This window comes from Mycteria americana, chromosome 6 (assembly GCF_035582795.1).
Source record: "Mycteria americana isolate JAX WOST 10 ecotype Jacksonville Zoo and Gardens chromosome 6, USCA_MyAme_1.0, whole genome shotgun sequence".
In the NCBI taxonomy this organism is placed as follows: Eukaryota; Metazoa; Chordata; class Aves; order Ciconiiformes; family Ciconiidae; genus Mycteria; species Mycteria americana.
This window is the reverse complement of record NC_134370.1, coordinates 63766220-63792606: the sequence shown is the minus strand read 5'-3', so window position 1 is coordinate 63792606 and position 26387 is coordinate 63766220. Positions and strand designations below refer to the sequence as shown.

The window sequence follows — 26387 nt, the reverse complement described above, 5'->3', positions numbered from 1 at the left end:
TAAAAGGTGAATGATGCCAGGCCAGGCTCTCTGAGTTTTAACCATGAAGAGACTTCTTCAGCAGAAGTAGCATTATGAAAAGTCCAAGTCAGCACGTATAATGTGGATCAAGAGCTACCTACAAACTCCAGCCCTTCTAGAAGGTACAAACACTGCTGAAGACTTTCCTCTGAATATTTTTTCCTGCCCTTGCTGAAACACGCAGCTTTATTCCCGACCCACACAACACTTCTGTCCTTTTCGATATCTCTAACAATTACTCCATTCACACTGGAAGGCAGCATTGCCAGTAGAATAGTTTTGATTGTAGCAGTTTATTAACTAAACATACTAATTAACTGATGCCCCCTTTTATTGTCTCATGCTTCCACTATTGTTAGAGCCTGCTGTGCTCCAACAATACTTTAAAATTCTAACTTGTTTTGTCTCCCCTGGCTTTTAAATATCTTGCATTCCCATTTGCAGCTTTGTATAGGGATACACATGCAAAAACCAAATAAACATGCATTTTGCAGACACCTTCACCTTCTTCTGAATGCAGCCCCCAAAAGGCCGCTGCCATACTTGTTTCTAAAGCCTTAACGCAAGTGATGACAACATTTAAATACAGCTACAATACCAGGTAGCTAATTCCAGTGATGGCAACAGAGCGGGAAAAGGAGGGAGGTAAAAAGGAACCAGCTCAAATAATATTTGCTGAAAAGACGATCCTAAATGTTATTAACCTGATTCTCCTCTGCCATCGAAATTACACCGAGGTATCTCTGGTTCAATGAGAATCAGACCCTGAAAGGTAACAAAATCCTTTCTGTTAACAAGCCTATAAACTAATGGCACTTGAAAAACTCGGCACACCAGGCTTTATGACCCGCAGCGAAAACAGATTAGACGTGATGCTACGGCAAAGAAAGTCACCTCAAACCTCATCTTCGGCTGCAAAGTCCGTTCCTGTGATGAGCAGGCTTTGGTTTGCAGCTCAGTACCCTCTCTGCATCTCCACATGCTTTTGTGGTTCAGCGGCACGTTTCCAGTATTGGGGAAAAAAAATAGTAATAAAAAAAATCAAACACCTTTTTGTTCAAATGTCATTTCAACAAAGGCTGGGTTGTGTTCTGACTTCTGGCTTCATCCAGAAATCTAGATGTCTTTCAAGTTGCTCTGCTCCTTTCCAGAGGCATTTAGAAGCTGTGTGGGTGTTAGTACTGGATGAGCACTGATTTCAGTGGGGAATTAGTACATGTTCTGAATGGGAAGGATATGCTTTGTATACACCCAAGGCTTGGAGGAAAGAGGTCTCCAGGATTTCAGGTAAATGCATTCCTAATTAATCTAAGGGGAAGGGTAGCATTCAGTGTCCTCTAAGGGCTGCCACGACAACATCATCACATCAATCATTCATATCATCGGTTCAGCAGTCCCTTTCTTCTTGCATGTGAAGAGAGGGCTGGCAAGATAACAAGTTTAATCCCAGAAACCGTCTCTAAGAGAGAAAAGCAGGATGAGGCTCCGCTCCAGCCTGAGCATTTCTTAGCCTTCTGAATTTCTGGTTGCTGAATTTGTCGAATTTCTGCACTTGCCTGCTGGAAAAAGGCTGAGGACCCCTGTTCATTTTGCACAGGCCATCTTGCAGCCTTTAGGGGCACATTCACTCCTCACTGCCATCTTGGGTCCATCTGAGAATAAGATAAAAGTCTCTGCCCCCTTTTCTCTCCTACCTCTCAGTAGAAATATTCCTAACTTGCTGCATAATGAGACCATTTTTATTCTTTCTGGCCATCTCCTAAAGGTGAAAATGGGACCTCTGCTGAGCATCATCATCCCACGCTCAAGGCTTTTAATGAAAACCTAAAGTTCCTTCTATTTAAGGCCAGGAAGGTGACTAATGGACTAAACAGCCAGAGAGGTGGAGGACAGGCTCTGCTGAAAAGCACTGTGGCAGCCTGCAAGGTGCACGTGCTGAGCTAATGTTCACGACAGCCAGCAAGCCCTGTGGACCCCAGACAGGGAACAAACTCCCCTGATCTGCAGTGTGTCCTCCACAAGCTCATATTCAGCTTTTCCCTACCTACAAGGCCAGCGAAAACACTAGATTTCTACAGCTGCCCTTCACCTTCATGGATTTTCACCTCCAAAATAGAGATCCTCTACTGAGACGTCTGTATTCTGCAAGATATTGGCTACAGCTATGCAGTCTGTTGCAGCCAGTGCTGCGTTCCTCCCACCCGTGCACAAAGGCAGTGGGACACGAGCAGTGGCACCCCAAATTCGGTGCTCCCAGTGAGAACATGAGCCCAGCTCAAGCATCGCACTGGCAGGGCAGCGCTGGCAGCCCCTTCCCAGCCCCTGCTGGGAGCACCAGGGGGGAGATGCAAATTTGCAAAAGAGCAGACACAAAGGCAATTTCAAAATGAACGCTGGCCTCAGACTAACAGGGAAAATGCCCCATTGGCTTTGATTTTTAAACACATTACTTCTTCTCTCAAAGACTGAATCAATGGAAAAAGGAAACTGAGCGATGGATAACCCTGTACTTGCTTAGGATAGGATTTATCCTCACACTGTTTGGCAAGAGCATGGCCTGCTGTTGGGTGACTGCATGCTCTTGCATTTCCCTCACAGCAGCTGTGCCTGCTCCCATGTCCCAGGTAACCATCAGGCTGGTGATGTACCAGAAGTAGGTCCCAGCGGAGTCTGGAGTGGCGAGAAGCATCTGTAAAAAATTCCAGAAGGTCTATACGCACTTGTATTTCAAAATAGAACAAAATATCGAATTTCAAAATCTCCACAGATGTGTAATGTTAAGCAGAAAAGATTGCTTGAAGGCAATCAAAACATTTCATTTTGATAGAAGTCCAAATACTCTAATTTATTTTATATCCTGATAGAATTCAAGCTACAGTTTCCCAAAGAAAACTCAAAATGATCCAATTCCAACAAGACACTGCGAGCTCATCAAAGATTTTGTTTGAATGAAATGCCACTGAAATGGAGATATTCCCACAAAAAGTCATAATTTTTGAGGGAAATGAAATTTTTTTCCTCATGGGGAATATTCTGACCGCCTGTATTTAGCAGTCTGTTTCTGCACTTTGCCTGCACAATTCAAAGGCGTTTGTGTGGAAGGAGAAGTGCCACATCATGAAGGAGCTGAAATCCACCACATTATAGAGGAGATACCTGCCAGGGACTGAGATTCCTCCTTGTGCTGCTGAAGGTTGACTCATAAAACCAGGGTAGGTCTTGGTGTGCAACACCTCTGCCAAGCAGGCTGAAAAAATTAGTCATTTTTCCCTCTATCCCTCATTTATCAGCCTCCATCTGGTTATCTTTTGTGTAGATGACAGGCACTTCTGTTGTCAAAGTCTGCAGAACACTTGTCTCAGTTATGGCTCACTTGGTGTCGGGGACTGGAGGTATTACTGCAGCACGGCTCACAGATAACAGCGTCGCTTGGGAACGTGCCGAGCACTTTCCTTCTGCCCCGTACGAAAGCAGCCTTACACCGGGTGCTTGTATTTACTGAGCTCCATGTGCGCTCCCTGCTACTTGCATGACATAAACTGTCCTTTGCCATACAGAAAGCAGCGAGCCCATTTGGGAGCAGTGAATGCGGAGGAATTTAGCTCGCTTATGGAAGCAGCAATGGCTAATAGCACCATGATAACAGAATCACAGAATCACAGAATCGTATAGGTTGGAAAGGACCTCTAAGATCATCAAGTCCAACCGTAAACCTAACACTACCAAGACCACCACTACACCATGTCCCTAAGCACCTCATCCACACGTCCTTTAAATACCTCCAGTGACTCAACCACTTCCCTGGGCAGCCTGTTCCAATGCTTGACAACCCTTTCAGGGAAGAAAGATTTCCTAATATCCAGTCTAAACCTCCCCTGGCACAACTTGAGGCCATTTCCTCTCCTCCTATCACTTGTTACCTGGGAGAAGAGACCGACCCCACCTCTCTACAACCTCCTTTCAGGTAGGTGTAGAGAGCGATGAGGTCTCCCCTCAGCCTCCTTTTCTCCAGGCTAAACAACCCCAGGTCCCTCAGCCACTCCCCATCAGACTTGTGCTCCAGACCCTTCACCAGCTTCGTTGCCCTTCTCTGGACACGCTCCAGCCCCTCAATGTCTCTCCTGTAGTGAGGGGCCCAACACTGAACACAGCATTCGAGGTGCGGCCTCACCAGTGCCGAGTACAGGGGCACGATCACTTCCCTAGTCCTGCTGGCCACGCTATTTTTGATACAAGCCAGGATGCCATTTGCCTTCTTGGCCACCTGGGCACACTGCTGGCTCATATTCAGGCGGCTGTCAGCCAACACCCCCAGGTCCTTCTCTGCTGGGCAGCTTTCCAGCCACTCTTCCCCAAGCCTGTAGCGTTGCACGGGGCTGTTGTGGCCCAAGTGCAGGACCTTGCACTCGGCCTTGCTGAACCCCATACAATTGACCTCGGCCCAATTGTATGGCCAATAACAAAATGGTAGGTCGCATGGTAGTATTTTGAAGGCCTCTAGGTATCTGCAAAACACACATAGGCCTAAGCCCTTTGTCTCAGTATCTGAGGCACAGGAACGCGATTCAACACGTGGCCATCAGGAACACACCTGCTGTTTAAAAGCAAGATTTGAAAGAGAACCCTTCAGCTCCCGCCTGCTGAAAGTACCCGTCTGCTCTCATTACCTCGTACTAGCCACGTGAGCCAGGATCTGTCCCTCCAGAGCTGAGAGACAGACAGCAGGAGGTACGAATGGAAGAGCTGTGGATCAACAGGCAGCTGCCTCTTGCTGAAAAACCCTTTCTCCTGGTAATGAGACCTCTACGGATTTGCAGTGAGGAAACAGTATGGTCCAGGGCTGCTCAGGGGCGACCAGGACACAGGCTGCAAACAGCTCTCTGAAGACAGACAGTTCCTGGTCTTGCAAGGCACAGACCCATGCTCCTGCCTGGCCCATATTTGACACAGGAAGGAGGGGAAACGAGAGACAAAGGATAAATACTTGATTTTGCTCTGCCATGAACAACATGGGATCCGTCCGTCTTCCCTGACTGCTGAGCAGGGCTCTTCAAACAAGGTTTCTGATACAAAAGTTCACAATTCCAATGACATGTTTTATCCTTCCAGTATCCTCTGCTCCTGACCTCCAGATTGCCCTTTGCACGATCCTTACTCCAGCAAGCACACATCCTAGGGCATGCTCTGGTTGCAAGCACAGGAACACCAGAACACAAAACCCAAACGAATTCTTCTAAGCCCTAACTACTCCATGCCAGTCAGCCAGCTCAGAGGCACCATGAAGATCACCTGAGGCTTCAGGAGCTGAGCAAACTTGGTGCAGAGCTAAGACTTTCTGCTAAGCACATTCCTGGATACACAACAATGTTCTCAGCTTGGAGGTCCCCAGACTTTATCATCAGTTGCTGCCTTTGGCTGAGCCCATGCTCAGAAGACCACAGGCAAGCTGGCCTTGGGAAGGCTACCAGGATAACACCCTTCCTGAGGCTGGGAGGGCTGCCACCACATCAGCAGCACTTACCCAAGGTCCAGGGACAGCAAGGAGATGCATCAGAGAGGGCTGAAGGAGGCGGATAAACTTACGCTGTTGATGTGACCCCTCTCTGAGTCCTTTCTAATTAAAGCAGGGCTCACAGCACAGCCACACACACAGCCCTGCTGCTAATTTGGGAGGGCTGAGCGCTGACACATTAACCTCCCCGCCGCAAAACATTAACTTTACCAGGCGTAATATCTTCCCGGTGACATAAAGGTTAATAATCTGCATCCAAACCAGAACCCAGCTCGGTAAATACCCAATTAACCGGGTTATGTCAGAGGTGGCAGCAAAATGCAAGGTCTAGGACAGCTGAAGGGAGGCCCTGAAAAGCTGGGTGCCAAGCGTGCTGGTGCGCACACCAGCCGGGGGACAGTGGAGGACCTGTAAGGAACGGCCGGTGGAGCACGCAGGAGCGATGCCTTCAGAGGGCATCTGTGCAGGCTCCAACACCAGCAGTAGCTAGGCTGAGGGAAAGGAATAAAATGAAATAAATAGAAGATGCTTTGCTGTTGACATTTAGCAAAACATTTTTTCCAGCCTTCCTCCCTCCTTCTGCACCACTCTCCAAAGCTTCTGTTTTTCGAAAGTGAATTCAAAGCAACAGTGGTTTGATTCAAGTTGTATGCAGTAAAATGTAAGGGGTTTTTCTAACTTTTAATCTTGGTTTTGCCCTCTGCCTTCCAGAAGAGGGAACTGGAACAGGGAAGGATAAAAAAATGAAACAAATAGGAATAACCGAATATTCAACTCAGATTGAATGTAATTGCCTCATTTAGCATCATTTTGTAGAAGCTCAGGAGAAAATGATTTTCTTTTCATACAACAGATTTGAAACATTTAAAAATAATGGGTCAAATAAGTGCTTACTTTTATTCTGACCAATGCAGCAGCTAGAACAAGTGGAAATGGGTATCATCACATTCTCACGAATGTGCCACTCTGCTGGCCCGACCCCATGGCACCGGGCGCTTTGATGGAGGTGAAGGGAGAAGCCGCTGCAGCTCTCAGAGCAAAACCAGCTGCAGGGGCTCAGGGTGCTTTGCAGGGCTCAGCCACTTCACTGAGCTGTTGCTATTTTAGCTAAAAGTTCTTTTTTTTTCCTCCACAGCTGAACTGACACAAAGAGTGTCAGACGCATTCGTCATCAACGAGACATCCAGCATTTTTTCCCAACTGCTCATGTTCCCTCCGAGCTCCTCCTCATCTTACTGTCTTCCAGGTATTCCAGTTCCCCCACTCTGCAACCATCTAAGATGTCCTCGTTCTCCCTCTGCTTTTCTACAAACATTAATTAAACTTCACCTTGCCGTTTCCAAAAATCTGCCTTACCTTCTCTGTCACAACCACTTCTTCACCAGGACCTCTCCTCTGAAGGCACTGCACATGCATGGGAACACGTTCGCCCCACTGCCATTTCTAGCAAACTTTCAACCTCAAATCAAACCTCCAACCCGAACTCTCAACTCTGCTTTTACTGAAACTGAAAACTTTCTGGGAGAGATAGAGTATCAGCCCAGCCAGCCAAGCTGGGAGAACCAAAGAGATCATCCAGTGAGACAGAAGAAGAATGAAAATAGTGGTTTTAATATCATTTACAGCAAACTTACAGTATGTATTTCACATCACATATTTCTAAACTGCTCATCTGGAAAATATAAGCTGCAAAAATACAGAACACAGTACTCAAAATATATCGAGCATGTGGTTTCTCTTTTTTTCTTTTTTTTTCTTTTTAAATCAATTGTACAGTGAAACATTTCCTTTTCCAAACCAGGTTTTGGTTTATTTTTGGAAGTGCTGCTAAACATCTGCAAAATCACCAGCAGTCAAACCAGCACACTTCAAAGACCTTTCTGAGGACCACTTTCCCTTGGGCACTGTAGGAAAAGACTAACCTACAGCCCAAGGCAGGGGAGAGGCACCTGGGCTCATCCAGGTCCCATGCATGCTGCTACAGACCATCTGTGGAGATGTCCTACGCAGGAAGAACCTTCTTCACATACAACCACCCACGAATGCTGCTCTGCCCAGGTGACTATGAAGAACAGCGATGATACGCGGGACAAACATCACTGACTGGTCTGGTACGGAGGCAGGTAGATACTCCTCCAATATTGTGGACCCTGCACAGAGCTCTGTGGGGGAGTTTCGAGCCATAGGTGTGACAAACTGCACGGAGTGGTCTTGTTTCTCCAACAAGACAATCAATGTGGAAGCACCCTCCACACACCGACGGAAGATTACATCCACACACCAGCTGCAAACACTTGCCAGAGAAGTTCTGAGCTTCTGAAGCCTGGAGAAACTGTCACCATCAACCCAGTTAAGAGATGCATCAGGATTTGGAGGGCACGTGGCAGACCTGTCTCACTGAGATGTGTTAATTGTGTTATTACACCATGGAGAAACATGAGGATGGAGAAGAGAGTGGGTTAAGGAACAAAGTAAGTTCCTAATAGTCTTATTAGCAAAAAAAAAAAAGCCCCTCAATGTTTGCCAGAGCCACAGAGGGGCCAGCTGGCTGAGTTAAGAACAAGCGAACTTCTTTCCCAATCTGCTTTGAATTTTAAGCTCTTAAGTTTGCTCAGCTGTAGCTGCTGCTAAGGGATCTCAAGGGTGAAGAATAACCAGGTTACGCAGGCAAGGCATGTGCTCCTGATCAACCTCTGCATCAGGAAAACAAGGAAAGAGAAATCAGCCAAACTAAAACTTTGCTTTTCCTCCATCATGACTGAAGCATGGCCGAGGACTGGCTGGGCAGCACTGTTGCTTCTGCTCACAAACCACTTCAAGTCAAGAGCTGCTCTCCTCCTGCGTATTTAAGCTGCCCTCACTCCCTCCACTCCGGCTGGTTTTCATATGGTGCTCGTATCTCATCTCTACAGGGCAAAAGGAATTTTAAAATAGTCTTACTGCAAACATTTCCCATCTAATGCCATTTATGCATTTCTAGCTCACACGACCCCCAATGTCCTCATGCCTGGAATGTGATATAAGTACACACAGCAGGGAAAAAAACATTTCTGCAGACTGCATTTGACTTGTATCAAAATCCTAACGAACACCACATTTATTGTACTTTATTTACATGGTAGTCACGTATAATATAATACAATACAGCGTTCCATTTGCAGTGGTAGGCACTATGGGTTTTAAAAGGTCACAGCTCTTCTCCTGCTCCCACGCCCACCCCTCTTCCCTACGGACATGGTACCGAAGGGAACCGAGAGCTTCCTTTCGCTTGAAACGCTGCGCGGTCCCAGCACTGCTGCACTTTTCCACTGAACCCTGCTCTGAGATGGCTCCTTCCCGAAAGTAGATGATGGGAGCTGCTTTCATGTGCTAACATGGAGACTCCCAAACTTTGGTGGTCATAGACCATTGGCAATGCTTAACATTTGTCAGGGACAGTTATGCACAGCCTCATCACCATGCTTTGCACTGAAAACATCGTGAAGGCAATGTGGGGCAGTAGACAAGCTACAGACCTCTGAGCACAGCTTACAGGCCACCTGCGACCAACAGAGCAGTTTTGGTCCCACTGCGCGTTAAGACTTTAGGAGAATGGCTGTGAGTCTTCAAGAGGGATCATCACCCTCTGATCAGACAGAAAGCGTTGCAGGTGAAGAACAGGGGTCATTTCTTCCTTTCAAGTTCACACAGTTAGAGTTGTGAGGCACTGAAAACATCGCACTGAGATGCAGTTTACATTGAGGGGTAAATGCACTGGTATTTGTGCGATGCCATTCTGCAAAAGAAAAGGGTTTTGAAGGGCTAACGTATATGTGGCACGGGAAGATGCCTTTTGCTGTCCTACCAACTGGCAATTCAGTTGTGAAGAACTAAGATATGTTAGGCCACATGCAACTCTCCGATTCCCAAGAGAGTTTTGCTTCCGATCTAAGAGCTGTGCAAACATCGCAAATAAAATTTGCACCACCTGCTTCACCTTAATACCAATTTGTTTTTGTCTGGGTTCATACCCTTCTCGTGTTTGCTCTCAGTAATTACTGAAATGAATGCATTAACTGGTAGGAACACTGGGAGAGGCAGAGAATTTCAAGCATCTGTGAAAGAATATTCCTGGAAAGTGGGCTGTGAGTTGGAAGCCAGCACCTTGGCTGTCCTGGAGCAGTGTAGGTCCAGTGGCGCTCTGCCCACTGGCATTGAGCAAGGATCCTCTTACTCAGTTCCTCATCACATACTTTTGAACTAAATATTTGTGCTGATGAGAAAATTCCAGCCTTGGGAACTCAGGGAGCAGAAACATCCCCCATGACTTCTACGTCCAGCCAGAACAAACCAATGTGCATGGATTATAAGAAAGCTTTTCCAAACCCCTCCAGACCACAGATGATATGCAGAAATGACCTTGCAAATACACTGGAGGCATTTTCTTGGTTTTCTCAGCAATTCACAAGGAAGAAATAAAAGGGAAAATTCATTTATGATGTTGCTATAAATTATTTGCTGAGTTGGACTTGACAAGTTTCTTATTGCTTTCTGCCATTTGCAGACACCAACTGTGTGTAGAACAAGCCCAGCACTACGAACTGTCAGGGTATTGCTAATCTTTTACCTTCCTAGGGTGAGACACTCTGCTCTGCTGCACTTACTCTGAAGAAAGTGGGGGAAACATCGCAAACTCATAGCATCCCAAAGACCCCATGCCTGGAGTCACTCCATTCATCAAACAAACAGAGACTGAAGGAAGGTTTTGACAAGCGAAACAGCGTATACACTATATACATCCTACAGTCCCACTCTTGCAGCCATCTAAATGGGTTCCTCTGTCCACGTGGCTTCTCCTGAATTCCCTGTGTCCTTTCGGGACTGAGGGATGCTCATAGCCGAGCAGCTGTGGCAAGACTGAAGCTGAAAGAAAAGAGGTCCATGTTCATATTCTGTCAAAGAAAACACCAGTATTGCTTCTGAGGAGACAGAACCTCCTTCTGCTCCGCTGGATTCAGGGAACAGACAATGGCCAAAGATTTTACTTGGCATCGCTAGTTAATAAAGAAGTCCCTAATGTCTAAGAACTGCTGAAAGGCCATTTTTCAGGGAAGCAATTGTATTAAGACTCTGATTGGCTAGAAATGTCAATGGAATGATAGAAAACATCATTTGCAGCCTAGAAGTAATAGATTTAGTGTATAAAAGCAGAGCAAACCATAATATTTTGAGCATATGTAATACTAAGTGAGACCTGCTGGCATCCCAGGCAAATTTAAATGCCAGTCAATAACTCTGAACACGTATTGACTTCGTAGAGACGAGCAGTGCTTTGCCGTTGGGAAGAAGGAAGAACTGTGGCTGGAGAAAGGAAGCTGATGGTCAGTTTGGAAGAAATGCCCACAAACCGTGGGTCTCGGAGGTAGGGCAGGTAGGTCTATCCAGGAGCACGGAAGGGTGGATAGTCCTTTCAGGGACTCCGGGGGGGCTCAGCCACAATGCCCTGGTTGTTCCCTTCCTCCTTGGATCAATCTCAACCATCAGATAACCGAAGCTGAGCCTGGCTCATGCCAAAGGCTCCCATTACATGACTGCCCATCTTAATAAACTGCTGCCTACGTTCACACCAATTGTATCTTGGCTGCCCATCTCCTGGCGTTGCTACCAACAAAAAAGGCAAGTCACAGCAGCAGCATGGGATGGTGGGAGATGTGAACTCAGATTTAGGTAAGAAAAGCAAAAACTTCTAACGCAAATGGGAACAGGTCAGTATTATTGCTTATATTCAGGGGTGCTCTGCCCTACACACAGAAAGCCTGTGAACTTTGCAGGCATTAATCAGATCTGGAGAGGGAACAACAAACCTGCTTCTGTCTGCAAAGATAGTTTACATGAAATTAGGGGGATAGATGAGCTTGGCTGTGTCTAAAGGCAGAGTGGGAATAAGTCTAGAAACCCTTGTAGATAAAGGAACAAAGCTGTTATCACATCAGGCCAGTGAAGCATTTGCATATGTCTTTAATACTGACAATTCTCCATGTCACCTGCCAAGAATAAAAGAAACATCACACCAAGATTCTCCAAGTCTGAAGAAAATACTGAGCCCAACACACCCAGCTGTAAGAAACTCTCACACGGCAGCATCAGCCGTGGCTGACGCAGGGGCTAAAGCTTCACAGTGCTGGTAGCCTTCAGGTTGTCTTGGGTTTGCTACGGAGTGAAACTGCTGCTTATGAGATGGAGTCACCCTTCTGTCTCCCAGGATCTCGTTTACTGAGAAAAAAATATGTGCCTGACTGAGACACAAAGGTAAACCTGAAGTACACTGCCTCCAACAGCAATGTGATGAACATAAAACTCTGATGGGGATAGGAGGGACTCCAAATCTCATTCATTCCCTTAATTTTTTAATTTTTTTTTTTCAAGAAAAAAATGCCAATACATCTCAGCCATTTGGAAATACTCCAATCACTTTCCAAATGTCTGCAGACCAACAGTTCAATTCTGAAGCATTTTGAAGCATAGCTAACTCGGCTAATTCCTCTCTGCATCTTTCCCGTTTCACCTTCCCAGCAAGGTGAGATCCAACTGACATTAATAATAGCAGCACTAACTAGTTCAGTGCATCTTGCAGAGGTATGGCAGTGTGAGGCCCTTCTTAGTTGAATTCCCAAGGAATGGAAGGTTTGTCTAGGTAATTCAAGCGATGGCCTTTTCGGTCCCACTAGACATCCAAGACATGCTGAGCAAAGTCAGAAAAACGTACGATTGCAACATGTATAAAAAGAAGGTTCTGAAAACGCACCCCCTTGTTAACAAGGATGCAAAGAAACCGATGGGACCGATTCTAACGTCATCTGCACCAATTTTAGATTGGGGTCCCCTTTTGATTCCACTGGGGCTACACCAAGGTGGTATCTGTGCAAGGGAAAGGAAACCCCAACCTGAAGTCATGCAAGGCAACTGGACAATTCCATAGAGACTACTAAATCTCAAGCGGTTTATATCTCCAACATCCCATTCCTTAGCAGACAGCCATGCAGGGAACACAGTGCTTGGAAATGTCAAAATAACATTTCTGTTGAGACTGAGGTCTCAACAAAACCCTGAATTTCAATGCCCCTGACTATGGAGAAAAAATTTCCAACATTAGACCTGGACTGCACCGCTCAGCCCATGCCCCTGTTTCTGTTCCCAGGAATGGGCGCCAACTCCTTCCTTCTTCTTAAGTTTCCTGCACGGTTAAGGCAGTTGTGGGATGGAAGTGAAGGGCTGACAGGCAAAGGCCCATACTGCAAGCTGGGAAGCGGGAGGATGCCTGAGACCCTTCATTTGTTATTCTATAACAAAAATTGGGTCACAGGCAAAACTGGCTTGTGGTTTTGAAATCAGAAAAAACAAAGATCCTGCTGGGATGGATGAAGGTTTTGGTCTGTGTGTTTTCTTTAAACTGAAGCTCTGTTCTTGAATCTGTACCAAAGCGCTGACAGTAAAGCCCTTCATGATGCAGGCATCTGATACATCCTTAAAAAAAAAAAAGTGGGATGGGGAGAGAGCTTTTCAAAAGTCGCATTATCAAAAGAAATAAAACAACAATCATGCAGGAATTTTAAGTTACAGCTTAAAAATAATGTAAGTAACCCCATTCAACTGCATCTCCCATACATACCAAGAGAAGAGATTAAATGAAAAAAATAGACAAAAATAAAAATTAAAATGTTAAGTGCCCTGGAATCCTGTTTCCATAACTCCGGTGAAGGGGGACTTTTGACTGTACTGACAAACCACAGCTCTTGAACACCAGGAGTTTGTTTTGCATCCTGTCAGCATGCTATTCTCCTTCACCTTGGACTTTCAGAGGGGAAAAAATGAAATTGTGAAAGGGTTGTAGAATTTCAAGCAATCAGGCTTTTAGAAAGGTTCTATACTGTGACATTTGTGTTCGAGTCTGAATGTGTGTGTATAGTATAAAATTATGAGCTAACATTTGAAAAGACAGCAGTCTAAGTAATAAATTTTCAGAATGAAGAGAACTGTACAGAATGATTTCAAAGGCTTATACTTGACAATTATACATATTTTATGAGACAGCTACGCATCCTGTGCCTTTTTTAAATTCATTGTTTTATGGATGCAGTATCTCTATTTTAGCAGACAGGATATACTAAACCAATCTAATGGTCTAAAAAGCATCATTTACCACCCAACATAACAATGAGACTGCATAGCTTAATAACTTTTTTTTCCTTAAACTCCTTCATTAATCAAGTGATTCTTAACATGGCTGAAAACCAAGAATCAAATATCTGCAGTTTACAATATTTGTTGAGTATTTGGCACAGTGGAGTTTATTTGATACACCCTTTTTTTTTTTTTTTTGCCCTTATTGTTGCTGAATGTATAATGCTGTGCATAAATTACAAACACACATGTAAAGTCAGTCAAGTGGAAGCAGTTTGATACCCCACACCCATGTTTCGATGCCTAGATAAGAGCAAAGACTGCTAAAAAGGTGTTGAACATGAGCGGCAAGTTATCAACCCTCTGTAATTGTGCCAACTCTGGGGTGTCCACTGCCAGCAATGGACAAGGACTTGGGGAAGATCAGCCCCTCCGCCAGCTGCATGGAAGTGATGTCCAGCATTCAGTTCAACATGCCAGGTTACTTCTCTAAACATCTGCAAGTTCACAACAGCTTCAAAACACAAACAAAAAAAAGGAGCTTTTTGATTATGATGCTAACCCTTAAAACCCTTCTGACATTTAGTCCATTGGAAATGGGTCTGGTTCCTGGGGAAAACTCATCAAACACAACCAATTTGTATTGCTTCCCAGCAGGAATGTTTTGGAAAGGAAAAATACGCATGCAAAATAAGCCTGACCCAATGCTTCTTGAAATCAGATGAAAGCTTCCCCATGATTTTTGCAGGCTTAGGTAAGAGTGCATTGCAAAAGCAAAGCCAAATCTGCTCCTGCACGGGTGCCTCTTGAGGATCTGAATGAAAATTTCAGAGGTGCTCAATGCTGGCCAGCCTCTGCTCCCACAACCCAGCCTTCCATAGGAACACTATTTGCACATCTAAGGGCAAAATGTGGCCTCCAGGAGGGGAGATTATTCCACCTTCCTCACATGGCTTCCACTGAAGTCAGTGGAATTTCTCAGGTGGAAAAAAAAGAGAAGAAAGCAGTTGTGAGGGTTGCAGGATTAAGGTCAGTATTCCTTTCATCTTGTACACACACACACGCACACTTACTTTAAAGAAAACATCCACCACACAATTTCTAGATTGCAAATTATATATATATATATATCTTTAAAAACTGGAGAGAACATCAACAGCCTCTCCATATATATATGTATTCACTGAGTCACATAGAATATGAAAAAACTATATTATGTAAATCATCATATTATCTATACTTCTCCAACTGACAATTGTTTTTATAGAGACACAGTGCATTTGTTCTCTTTTTTAAAAACATATTATGTGTCTTCATTGGCTTGGTAGCATATTAGAATGAAGGCGTATGGATAAAAAACGCAGAGGATTAAACAAACCCCTTGAGTCACATTATGTTTGGGTGAATTAAACAGGATCCTTCCCCAAACTAGCATAAATAAATCCTCCCTATGGAAAAGTGTCAGCGATTTAAGGGTTAACATAGATTTGAAGATAATTTTTTTAAAAAAATCTTATTAGAGGACTACACAGACAAGTATTTGGAATTCATCCCCCTTTAAAAATGACAGCACGTTTGGCAAGTGTGAGCAAATGTCTTGAACTTTACTGGGTTTGAGAGATCTGAGCACAGCTATCCACGGACAACCACAAAGCTGCAATCTGCGAATAAGCCTCGGCTGGAAGGACTCGGATACCTCTGACAGCATTGCTCGCCACCTGGAAGGCTTCCAGCAGCTTTCAAGGTATTTATCGTGGACTCGTGGCTGGTGACAGAGTGTGACTGGTGGAACAACTCCAGCACCGCTCCCTCTTTGCCGTCGCAGAGCGCAGCGGGTTTGAACAGCACCCAGACCGGCTAACCCTTCAGCCCACGCTGCGGGGTTCCAGTATGCCTGGGACCCCGTTTGCAACCGCAAACGCCTATTCCAGCATTGCCGTTATCACCTTGCTTTCTCTATGCCTCATGCCCAAGCCTGTCCATTTGTCGAGCTCTCTGATGGACCTCTGCAGATGCCCTTCTTGGAAGCTCGTACTGTCATCAAAGGGGCTAGTACCCAGCCACAGTGGCTCCCTGCTTTCTCCATCACCCCGCAGGATGTCACAAGTGATCCCATTAAAAGATGCTGTTCTCAAGAATCCTGGCTGGGTCTGACTTGGAGAAAAAGACAAAAGTTTCCTGTGTTGCTGTTTCGCAGTTGTGTTTCTTCATTCGTGCTCTCTTCTTGTTTTTATTAAAAAGGACCCTTGTATTATTAATATAGTTCACCCCTCCACAGTCACTATAAAACAGACTCCATATTTTCACACCACTCATGATCTTCAAGGTTATAGATAAATTTTGTCCTATGTGATTGATTTTGGGGCACTGAGTCCCGCCCCAGATTGTCTAGGGTGAGAGTAGAGGCAAAAAACTCACTAGTGCTGAGACCACCTTCGTGGTTCTTGATGTATCTTTTATAGTTTTTCCTCAAGCACTGCCAGGTGGTTGTATATAAGATGAATGCAAAGGACTTCAGGGCTATAGCAATACTAACATATAGGTATCTATAGACCACATTGTCGTACAGCGCACAGGCTCCTTGCTCGCCACAGAACGTGCTCCAAAACAGACACGTGGAGTCAATTCCAGCCCCAAAGATCAGCGGAGGTGGGATAAAACCTGTCAAAATAAGAGAGACAAATCATGCTTTTATGATCCTTATGATAAAGAGAGAAGATGTGATTGCAGTGAATGGAAAGAGAAGATACTTTATCAAGGTTAATGGTCCCAGCTGCTGCCTGTGATTCTAATTTTTTAAGTTCTAAATCAACCTAAACAAAGTCTGTGGATGAGTTTTTAGCTTGGACTCAATGTCTACGGAAGAGATTCCTGCTGATATCAACATGCAGGAAGGATTTTACTCAAGTTTAAGTGGCTTTTATTAAGCTTCTCGTTTGCCTAATGAGACTGAGTGGAGGGGTAAATGAAAAAGGAAGAGGACAGCCTTGCAGCTGGCTCTCTGTTTAGATATTGGTAATTCTGCACTCTGGGGTCTTCACCCGAAGGATGTCACAGGACTCCAGTTCAGAGCGTGAAATCAGCTGGGGCACTGAGGTCCAGTTTTGAACCTTTCCCTGACACAGGAGAAGGTTTTCTCCGGGTCTAAGAAAAATAAACAACGGCCTCAAACAGATGCCAAAGATTAAATCTGAAAAGGAGGCAAAATTTCAGTACACCATTAAATGAAATATCACAGCAGGATTCTCCCACAGCCACTTCAGCTAACTACTGATGAGCATTTCTCAATCATAGTTTGCAGCAGAGCTGCTATCTTAAAGCAAAGTAATCACTCCAATCTCATTTAACTAATAAAGGCAATGTTTTTCTTCCTTACTTTTCCCCATCCTACAGGGATATTGTAGAGGTCCCCTGTTTCACATTACCCTGACGGTGGTTAGGACATCCACGTTCCAGCTTTGCACTCCCCAGCCAGCACACATGCACCGAGCGTGCAGCACTCAGAAGAAAATGTGGATGTTCTACATATGTAAACCATTTCTCTTCCTTTTGCCATATTTATGGGGGGAGGCTGGAAGCAGATAAAACCTGGAAAAAACCCTGATCGATAAAATCATTGCTGTAGGTTAAGACAGCAAGCAAAGGTGAGCATTGTATCTACTGAAACCAAGTAGCATGTGGGCACAACACACCCTCAACAGTATCACTCCATTCGTAGGATGCTGTGATGCCTGAGACTATAAATACACGTGTAGACAAACAGGCACAAGGACTGCAGTTTCTAGACAGAAAAGTGTTTAATCTTGGATCCAGTTTCATCATTAACCTGGATTTCCAGGCTTAAAAAAGATACCTTCCTTCAGCTTGTCATGAACAAAATAGTGACATTCATGACGTACATCCTAAGACTACAAATAAATTGGTTGTCTTCACTGTTTCCTGTCGTAACTGAGATCTCTCTATTTTATTTCATTGATGACTAGAGCTCTACAGATTTTGTTTGATCTTCCTTATATGTTAATAAATGCAGGAGTTAAGAAAGACTATATGGGCTTTTGGTACTCATTTTAACCAGTCATTAATAGCACAAAGGTAGTAAATAAATACAGATGATACAAAAGCAAGACAATCTTTTTGTTAGAAATGCTAGTTCCAGTCATCACATTTAAAAACCCGGTTATGTTCCGGAAAAAATGTCAGCACCAGCTCCCTGTTTGTCATTTCAATGACTGGAAATTCCAGACTGGGCTGGTTCTGCTTCTAAGATAAAAGATGCTTTTTTTTTTTTTTTTTTGAAACCTGTGGACAACCACACACTCAACCTGGAATTTAAAAATTCAGTTGGGCTCCTGCCAGAAACAAGCAAAGACATTGTGCCACTGAACGCAGTTTGTGTGCCCAGTGCTGCACTGGCGCCAGATGCCAGCTAAGGGGGTGACATCCAGATGCGGCGGTGACCGAGGAGGCAGGAGCTGCACGCTTTCTGGACTAAGAGAAAATTGCATTTGGATCATAATTTTGAGGTGTGAGCCCCTACTTGTTAGCATGCTGAGAGATGTTGATACAGAGCTTTGGAGATGCATAGGCTGAATTTCAGAGAGAGCTATCATCCCCATCTGCTGGCTTCAGCTGGCTTTCCAGGTTTTCAATATAATTTGAAATGGCTCCACATAAGACTTGAGGAAGGACCTGTTTCATTGAACTCCAAAGCTACACCTATGTGAATGCAGGCACCAATGTGGAAACCTTGAAGAAAAATATATGCAAAACTTTTAGCAACCAATGAGTGTTTCAGGTCATTTTTACCAGAAGAGAGGACAAGAGACTCACAGGAACAACTCAGTGCCTAGACCCTCTGAGACAAGGGAGTTGCAGATTGGAATCCTTCCGAGAGAGAAACACTGTGGTTTTGTCATGTTGGAAGAAGAGAGGCAAACAACATAGGAACTCGTAGGAAAAACAAAAGGAAGTGCCCTGGTAAGTGGAGGCTTTGCTAGGATGCATGGTGAACACCATCCAGAAAGGATGTATCCAGGATCTTACAGGTCCAAACCTCTTTGCCATTCCAGACATTTCCATTCCAAACCTTTGGCTCCAACAGCACTGCTTTACACTCTTCTCTGAGAAACTGCAGTAATGCTTTTATATGAAGACACTGTTACACTGCCCTCTCATAGCAGAATTCCTATGGAACGAGATAATACATCCAGGAGGATACCGGGAGAATTCAGTCGTGTTTCATGTTATTACAGTGAATATTAAAGAGATTCAATCATGTTTTACCTCTTACTGTAAAGTGTTGCAAAAATTTCTGATATATATATATATATTTCACTACAGAAACTGTAGGTCTGTATAAAAAAGCTGCTTCTGTCTTACTGAAATCTATTAGCTACGATTGCACCCCTGGGTCTCATACTTCCTATATTTAATACTCTCCTTTGGTTCAAGAAGCAGCTATTATCACTCTCTTCTTAAGTCAAAGCTTAAAGGTGAACTGAAAAGCTTTTAAAATAAATCAGTAAAGCTATTCTCAAACCTCAGGTTGTTAAGGGCAAAATTTGGACACCCTTGCTCATATAGAGAAGTACCCTTCTCCATTTTCTATGGATTCAAGCTACATTGCTGATATGCTTCAGGATGTATTGTCTTATTTCATGGGAATTCCTTAGTGACAGAGCAACATATAAAGGTCTGAGTTTAAATTCTTAGTATGACTTCTTATTGGAAGAAAAAAAAAGATCTAATCAACTTAAGCATACATGTCTGAGGCTGGTTTTAGAGGAATTCAAAATGCCGCGATCTCAGGAGGTTTCTCTCTCTGGAAAGGAAAAGAGAAGAGAGAAAAATCTCCCCCCGTAAGTACTTCTTCCTTTGGAAGCAACAGCCCCCAGCCATCCTCCCTGCACACTTGCCTGCTGACACTCTGCATTCAGCCAGCGAGAGCTGAAGACAGGCCAAAACCCAAGAGCAGCCCCAACAGCTAAAGAAAATGCTGTCTTTGCAAGGCTTGAACCAGAGCTGACCCAAGTGAACCCAGAAGCTTCCCTTTGAGTTCTCTGAGCTCTGGATAAGATCACATAATGGAGCTTTCTGTATGACTGCAGCGACTTCATCAAAAGCAATGAAAATCTAATTGGCTTTATCGTAAACTGGTCTGGGACTACCATTTCCCTTTCAGCTAATGGGGAATAAGCTGTTACAAAAAATAAGTAAATAAATGAGGTTATTTATTTAAAGCAATGTATGGTACTGTGGCATTTTTGGTCCCTTACTTCCTAGTGTCTTGCTGCAGCCTAGGAGATGGCTTTTTACTCTCCAGCTCATTCCTTTGAGACCTGGAGGGGTCACGCAGGGAAGGTACTGCTCGTGCCCTGCTAAAAAAAAGTAAATTCCACCCCCACAACACGCAGAAACCCCGTGCATGAGATGGACCCACACAATGATGGATCAGAGAGGATTTTGCCCTGAATCATTGAGATTAATGAGCTGAAATGTAGGAGCTTTAAAATAAGATCCATCTCTTCAAAAGGGGAGAAAACCCTCCAACCCAGAAAACAAGAGGCAGGAGAATAACAGACCAGTGCGTTCCTTTTAATTCATACATAAGAAGCACATACCGGTCCAGAGGAATAGCCATATGCATTTTAATGGGATATTAACCCACAGGAGGATACAAGGACTCAGCCTGTCTCATTTCACTGTTTCCCTTTCTGAGAGACCCGAAGGAAGGGACAAGCACACCATATAACACACATCCTGTCCCTCAAAGGAGGATGAAAATATATAGCCCTCTACTTCAGCAATATGCAAGACAGCAGTAATTTTGCAAGCTGCTGACATGTTAATAACAGCTATAGAAGAGTAACTGGTTGCGTGGGACCATGGCAGAAATGGTCATTTCTCATGCAACACTGCATTTTCTTCCATTAGCACAATTCAAATGGCAGGAAAAGTGCCTTGATGTGATATCCTTCATAGAGAGGGCTCGGACCCCGTTGTGTCAGACCCCACTTGTGACAACCACAGCAGTGCATGGAATAGAAATCAACTTTTGCACGTTAAAAATACAGTTTTCCGTGACGGAGGAAAGGATGGGAGAGAAGGACATTAAATTTTTGTACCTACCTAACAAACGGAGAAGCAGGAAAAGCACCCCCAAAGCGTAAGACTTGAGTTCGGGGCTCACGGTTCTGTAGGGAGGAGGGAGGGAGAGAGCGAAATTGATTCTTGTTGTTCCGCTTTGATTAACACACCCCATGGCCATTCTGTGCTGTCAGCCAGGATGCCACCACCACCTCTTCAAAAAGTCATTAATGGGGTTTTTCTTCTCCCTTTGCCTGAACTGCCTACAGCCCCAAAAGTAATTGCATCGGTGATAGGTTCAGGAATTTAGCTAAGTCATTAATAACAACAGCTAATCTTGTCGTCGGATGGGGAAAAATGAAATTCCCATCCCAGTAAATCATCATTTACAAGCTCCCCATCATGCTTTCAAGGCTCCAGATGTTAAGAATTGGAGGGAGAGAAAACTTTTTGTTCTGAAACTTCCCAGGCTCCTGGGAACAAGAAAGGGAAGGGAGGATGACGGACCAAAAAGTTCAGTCAGCCTGTTAAATCAAGCCTCCCAGTGAGGACGTGCTCAAGAAAACTAGTTTTCATGGGCGTGAGTTTAGCATGCAAATTTTTTTTATGCTGGAAGGACAACGGTTGCACTGCCGTTTGCTACAAACACAACTCACTCCATCGCATTAGTGTTATCCTTCAAAGGTGCTTTAAAAAATAATTCATGGCTTTCTAATTTGCTTAGCTCAAGGATACTACTGGCTAAAGTCATCCTCTTGGGGTAGGCTCAGCAAAGCCTATGGAATTTTAGAAATCATTAATTTGGTCTCAAGTCTTATAATCGCATTTTATTTCCCCCAGTATATAAAGGCTGGAAAAGCAGGACAGTGATCCCCATATGAATAGATTCATCACACAGGGGAACTTTAAAGGCCTCAGCTGCCTCTTCCATTAGCTCCTTACAGAGGTCCGCAGGCAGCACTGCTAGTGGCATCTATGGTGGCAGTGGTCCTCTGTATAAATACATTGGAGGGGCATCAGAGGATACGGATAAAACAGCCAGAAACAGCAATAGGTTTTAAATTACGAGAAGACCATTCTGATCACCTGCCCTCATCTCACACATTACACAGGCCACGTAACACAATACCATGACTCCTGCATGAAGCCTGTGACCTCTGGATGAATTTCAGCAGAGTTTTCAGGCAGACCCCCAGGCTCAATATAAAGCCTTTAAGTCAGGAAGTATCTACCCTTGGAAAAACGTGCCAGTGGTTAATGGCTTGGCTCAAATAGGATTCTACAGTTGGGTGGGAAATGAAGGAAACAGAAGGAGTATTAAAGTTTATTTTATGGAAAAAATAGATTATCACGTGAAATATTCACAGTGGGTTTTTAATTGGTGGTGGTGTCCTTCTGTCCACTTTTTTGTATTTAAGACCAAAGTTAATCCCCATACCTTAGGGTGGAGTAAAAGTTGCCACTTGGAGACATCTCTGTTTCTCACCGACTACAGCAGTGAACAAATGACTTGCCTAGACAAGACATCTAATCTGTAGACACTGAAGTTCATTTTTAAATTAACCACAGGAGCTGCTGATGCCACTTGGCACTGCCGCAGACACCAGGGATGCACTCATATGCCAAAACTTTCTTTTAGCAATCCAAGATGGCAGCTGCACGAGAGCATGAGGTGGTATATGGCAAACAGCTCTTCCCTGTACATTTTAGCAGCTATCAGTGATTCTGAAGGGAGAGTAGTTACTAATTTGGATGTGTTTGTTTCCTACAGCTGTGAGCTGAATATTTTTAATATTCCCTTCACTTTTCTTACTCTCTTGTATTCTTCTTCCTGGCTGGCAACTGGCTTATCTCGTTTGAAGTCGACACTAAGACGTCTCCATTCAGGATCCTACAGGTGCTGGCAGCTCCTTTGAACAAAGAACTCTTCAAACTTCAAATTACTTTTGCCACAATATTTATCATGAGAAATTTGATTTCCCTTTAGCTACTGTAGATGCAAAGAGAAACGAACTAGTAGGTGGAATATCTCATTTTGTATCCTGCAGGGAGACATGCCCTCACAGAGCTGTTCTGTCCAAGATCCACTCAAGAGTGTGTTTCTAATACAGACCTTATTGATTGAATTTTATTGGAATTTTTCAGGCAGCAGAATGGATCTGCTACTTATGCCTTTGGTTATTATTCTCAGTAAGTGACAGCCTGGACAGGTAAGTAATTCTGGAAAAATGTGGGCTTAGATATACACGTATATCATAAGGTGAAGTGTTCCATGTGTCTGGAAATAACACAAGGTCAGTTATTTCAATAAGCTACTTTTGCCCACCTATTCATATTGGCTCAACTCAGAGATGTCCTTCAGACTTTCAAGTTCCTGCTGTTCTTGGACTTGGTCCAGGGTGAGAGAAGTTAAACTCTAGCTAGGGGGGGTACTGCCCAAAGCTAGATTTTGCTGCAGCCTTTCATTTTTCCATGGTTTCTAAGGTCTCCAGGCCATCTCTAAAGGTATCTCATTAAGGCATTATGTGCTGAGAACATGGGGTTGCAATTCTGCCCCTTTCCTGATGCAGTTGTAATGACCTTACTGCTTGGACTGGAAGCTGCACATCCATATTTCCCTTCCCATGCTAATCCCAGCCCTGGTAAGAACAAGCCTGCCACCTTTCTTTGCAGCATCCCTGCAGGGATCTTCTCTGTTTGCAAGCCCAGTCCCTTCTCACTCCCATTTTACCAAAGCTGTACTCGAGCAATTCCCATATTCTCTCTAACAGGCCAGTATTGTAGCCACTGAGCTCAGTGGGACCATGCCATGGACAAACCAGGTGCTACCAAGAGAAATAGTGGCTTAGAGAGAAAATTATTTAATTAACGGTTGAAACAACAGGGCTGAGTTTCAGGCAGGACTGCTTGGGCTTTTGCACCCCCAGCTCCTCCCTGCATGTAAAGGCAGTACAAGAAAGCCTGTGCCTGCAGCTCCTCATTTGCTGAGGAGGTTCAAAATCATTTGAAAATACGGGCAGCTCTTTTAAGGTGTCTCCACCAGGGAGTGCTTAGTCAAAGGAGGATTTTCGGATGCGCTGAACCTCCGCTTAAGCCAAAGCCATTGATATGGGGACACGCAGCCAAAAAGGCAGAGGCCAGGAGCTGTGCAGGACCCTCGGCTCCCTGCAGCTCCCAGTGGTACCCCATGGTCCCCCCAGCCCTGCTCCCACCCCACAAGCAGCCCCCAGCAAGCTCATCATATCATGCCAGCAGCAGTCCTACCTGATGAGTATGATGACTGACGGCGTCTGCGCCATGGCCCCGATCATGCTGCAAACACACATCACGCAGAGGAATGTCAAGAAGGCCTCTTCGCAGCCGGGACTGGGGCATTTGCCGGGAACAACAGTGGCATTTTCGGCAGGGACCGAGGTGAGGCACGAACAGCCACTGAGGTTCTGCAGAGGAGCACAGAGGTTCAGGAGAAGGGAGAGCCGCGGCCCCCACCACCTGCCCTCTGTAACAAGGGCTTGCCAACAGCAACTTTGAATCCTCTAATGGTCAATTAAGTAACTCCTAAGTGGTTATTTGAGGGGGGTTTGGAAAGAATTTCAGAAGCACGTCAGCTCTGATGCATGCTACTAGCAAGGGAAAGCCGTCCCTTGGCTTGTTTCTTTTCTTCTGCTCCTTTCAAGTCTCTCCCATAAATGTCACTGTGACAAAATTATTACCAAGTTATACCCCTTTGGAGGAGAATAAAGAAACGATCTGTGTCCCTGTGACAAGGAAGATCCCCAAATTATGGTTCTAATTACTTTCTTATTTACCTGCATCGTCTTGGCTGTTGCGATTAAACTGAAGTCCATTAAAAGCAGGTAAATCTGCAGCCCTGTTGTTGGCTGCGGGTTCGGTGCCTGCTTCCAGCACCCTGAATCCCGGGAAGGAAGCACCCACGATGGGTGCTGCAGCTCACAAGAGCTGAACTATCACAGTTTGGTGGCACAGACGCTGCTGGACTCAAGTGCACTACAGGGCTAATAAATGACATCTGGTTCAGAGGGATTTGTGTTGAGCTAAAAGCTGAAGTCAGGCGAGATAAACTTTATCAATATGTGATCAGAAGGAGGGCGAAACGACTGCATTTTTCTTTGATCTCTCCAGCAAGTGCAGGATGTGAAAAGAACCTTTGTCTGCCAGTCACAGATTTAGGGATTTTTTTTTTTCTTACTTTCCAACTTGCCCTCCTGAATTTCTGAGTGGGGGATGGCAGTGCAATTAAGGCACACAATACTACCAAGAAATCCCTTAACGAATACAGAATGAAACGATCATAAATGATTCATGGCTTGTCTTCATCAGCCCGCTGGGTTTGCAGGTCACATGTTTCTAAGAGGAGTAATGCCATAAAATAAAACATATTGAAAAACAGCTAAATCTCCTCCCCTTCCCCTCTCCCACGTTCAAGCAGAAATTCCTTTGCTTTTCCGCTGGGGTCCCCTTAGGACCATACAAAAGCACACTTTCTGGTTCACTGCCTCCAAAGATAAGGATCCGCGGGGATACTACTCCAGCCTTTCTGACACTGATGTCTTTCTTCTGCATAGGAGTCAAATGATTTTCTTCCAAATAAGTGCACAGAGTGCAAGACTGCAGTGCAGAACTCCACGAGAGCTGGAGTAGACATGCAGGTGCCTTTTCAGCTGGCAAGCAAGAATTAACATAGCAAATTCCTGTGCTGTGAGTTAGAAGCTGCCACCTGAAGGCTTCGAGATGGTGACAATTAGCACCACTGCAGTGGTGTTCGCACAGAGACAACAGAAATTTGTAGTTCCTGGCTGTAGTTTTGGCTGGGATAGAGTTAATTTTCTTCCTAGTAGCTGGTATAGTGCTGTGTTTTGAATTCAGTAGGAGAATAACGTTGATACCACACTGATGGTTTAGCTGTTGCTAAGTAATGTTTACACTGGTCAAGGACTTTCCAGCTTCCCGTGCTCTGCCAGGTGCACAAAGAAGCTGGGAGGGGACACAGCCAGGACAGCTGATCCAAACTGGCCAAAGGGCTAGTCCATACCATATGACATCATGCTTGGTATAGAAACTGGGGGGAGTTGGCCAGGGGGGAGTGATCGAGGCTCGGGGACTGGCTGAGCATCCGTCAGCGGGTGGTGAGCGGTTGCATCACTTGGTTTTTTTGTTTTTCCCTGGGTTTTGTTCCTCTCTCTCTCTTTCTCTTGTTATTTTCCTTCTCATTACAATTTATTATTATTTTATTTCAATTATTAAACTGTTCTTATCTCAGCCCACGAGTTTTCTCATTTGTGCTTTTCCGATTCTCTCCCCCATCCCCCTGGGAGGGGGGAGGGCGAGCAAGTGGCTGCGTGGTGCTTAGTTGCCAACTGGGGTTAAACCACGACGCTGGTTCTTACTGCAGTGCATTACTAGCAGCCAGCCTAGACACAGCCCTGTGGATTAAAACCCATCTAAGTCCAGGAAAGCACATACCTGCACTGAAATATCCTGGGACAAAATTCCCATCACGGCAAACACACAGAACTGGCTGCTTACTTCCCATGGGCTCTCATCAATGGAGAGAAAGTACCTGTTTCTGGCAACGGTGGGGCAGATT

The 26387-nt window shown here is 44.7% G+C and overlaps 1 protein-coding gene across 2 annotated transcripts in view; it reads right to left on the bottom strand.

Moving 5' to 3' along the window:
- Positions 1-7146: 7146 nt before the first annotated feature.
- The window catches only part of SLCO3A1 (solute carrier organic anion transporter family member 3A1), a 152643-nt gene continuing 133402 nt past the window's right edge, over positions 7147-26387 (bottom strand). The window contains exons 8-11 of one of the 2 annotated variants that reach the window (XR_012776271.1): positions 24044-24219; positions 20822-20886; positions 10310-16354; positions 7147-9308 (exon numbers count right to left, since the gene is read on the bottom strand). Coding sequence is in view for 1 of the 2 variants with exons in the window: in XM_075506257.1 (XP_075362372.1) it covers positions 15975-16354; positions 20822-20886; positions 24044-24219 (621 nt within the window). In the remaining variant the exon portion in view is untranslated. Of the gene's footprint in view, positions 16355-20821; positions 20887-24043; positions 24220-26387 lie in introns of both variants that reach the window. The other variant, XM_075506257.1, reaches the window with a different exon arrangement.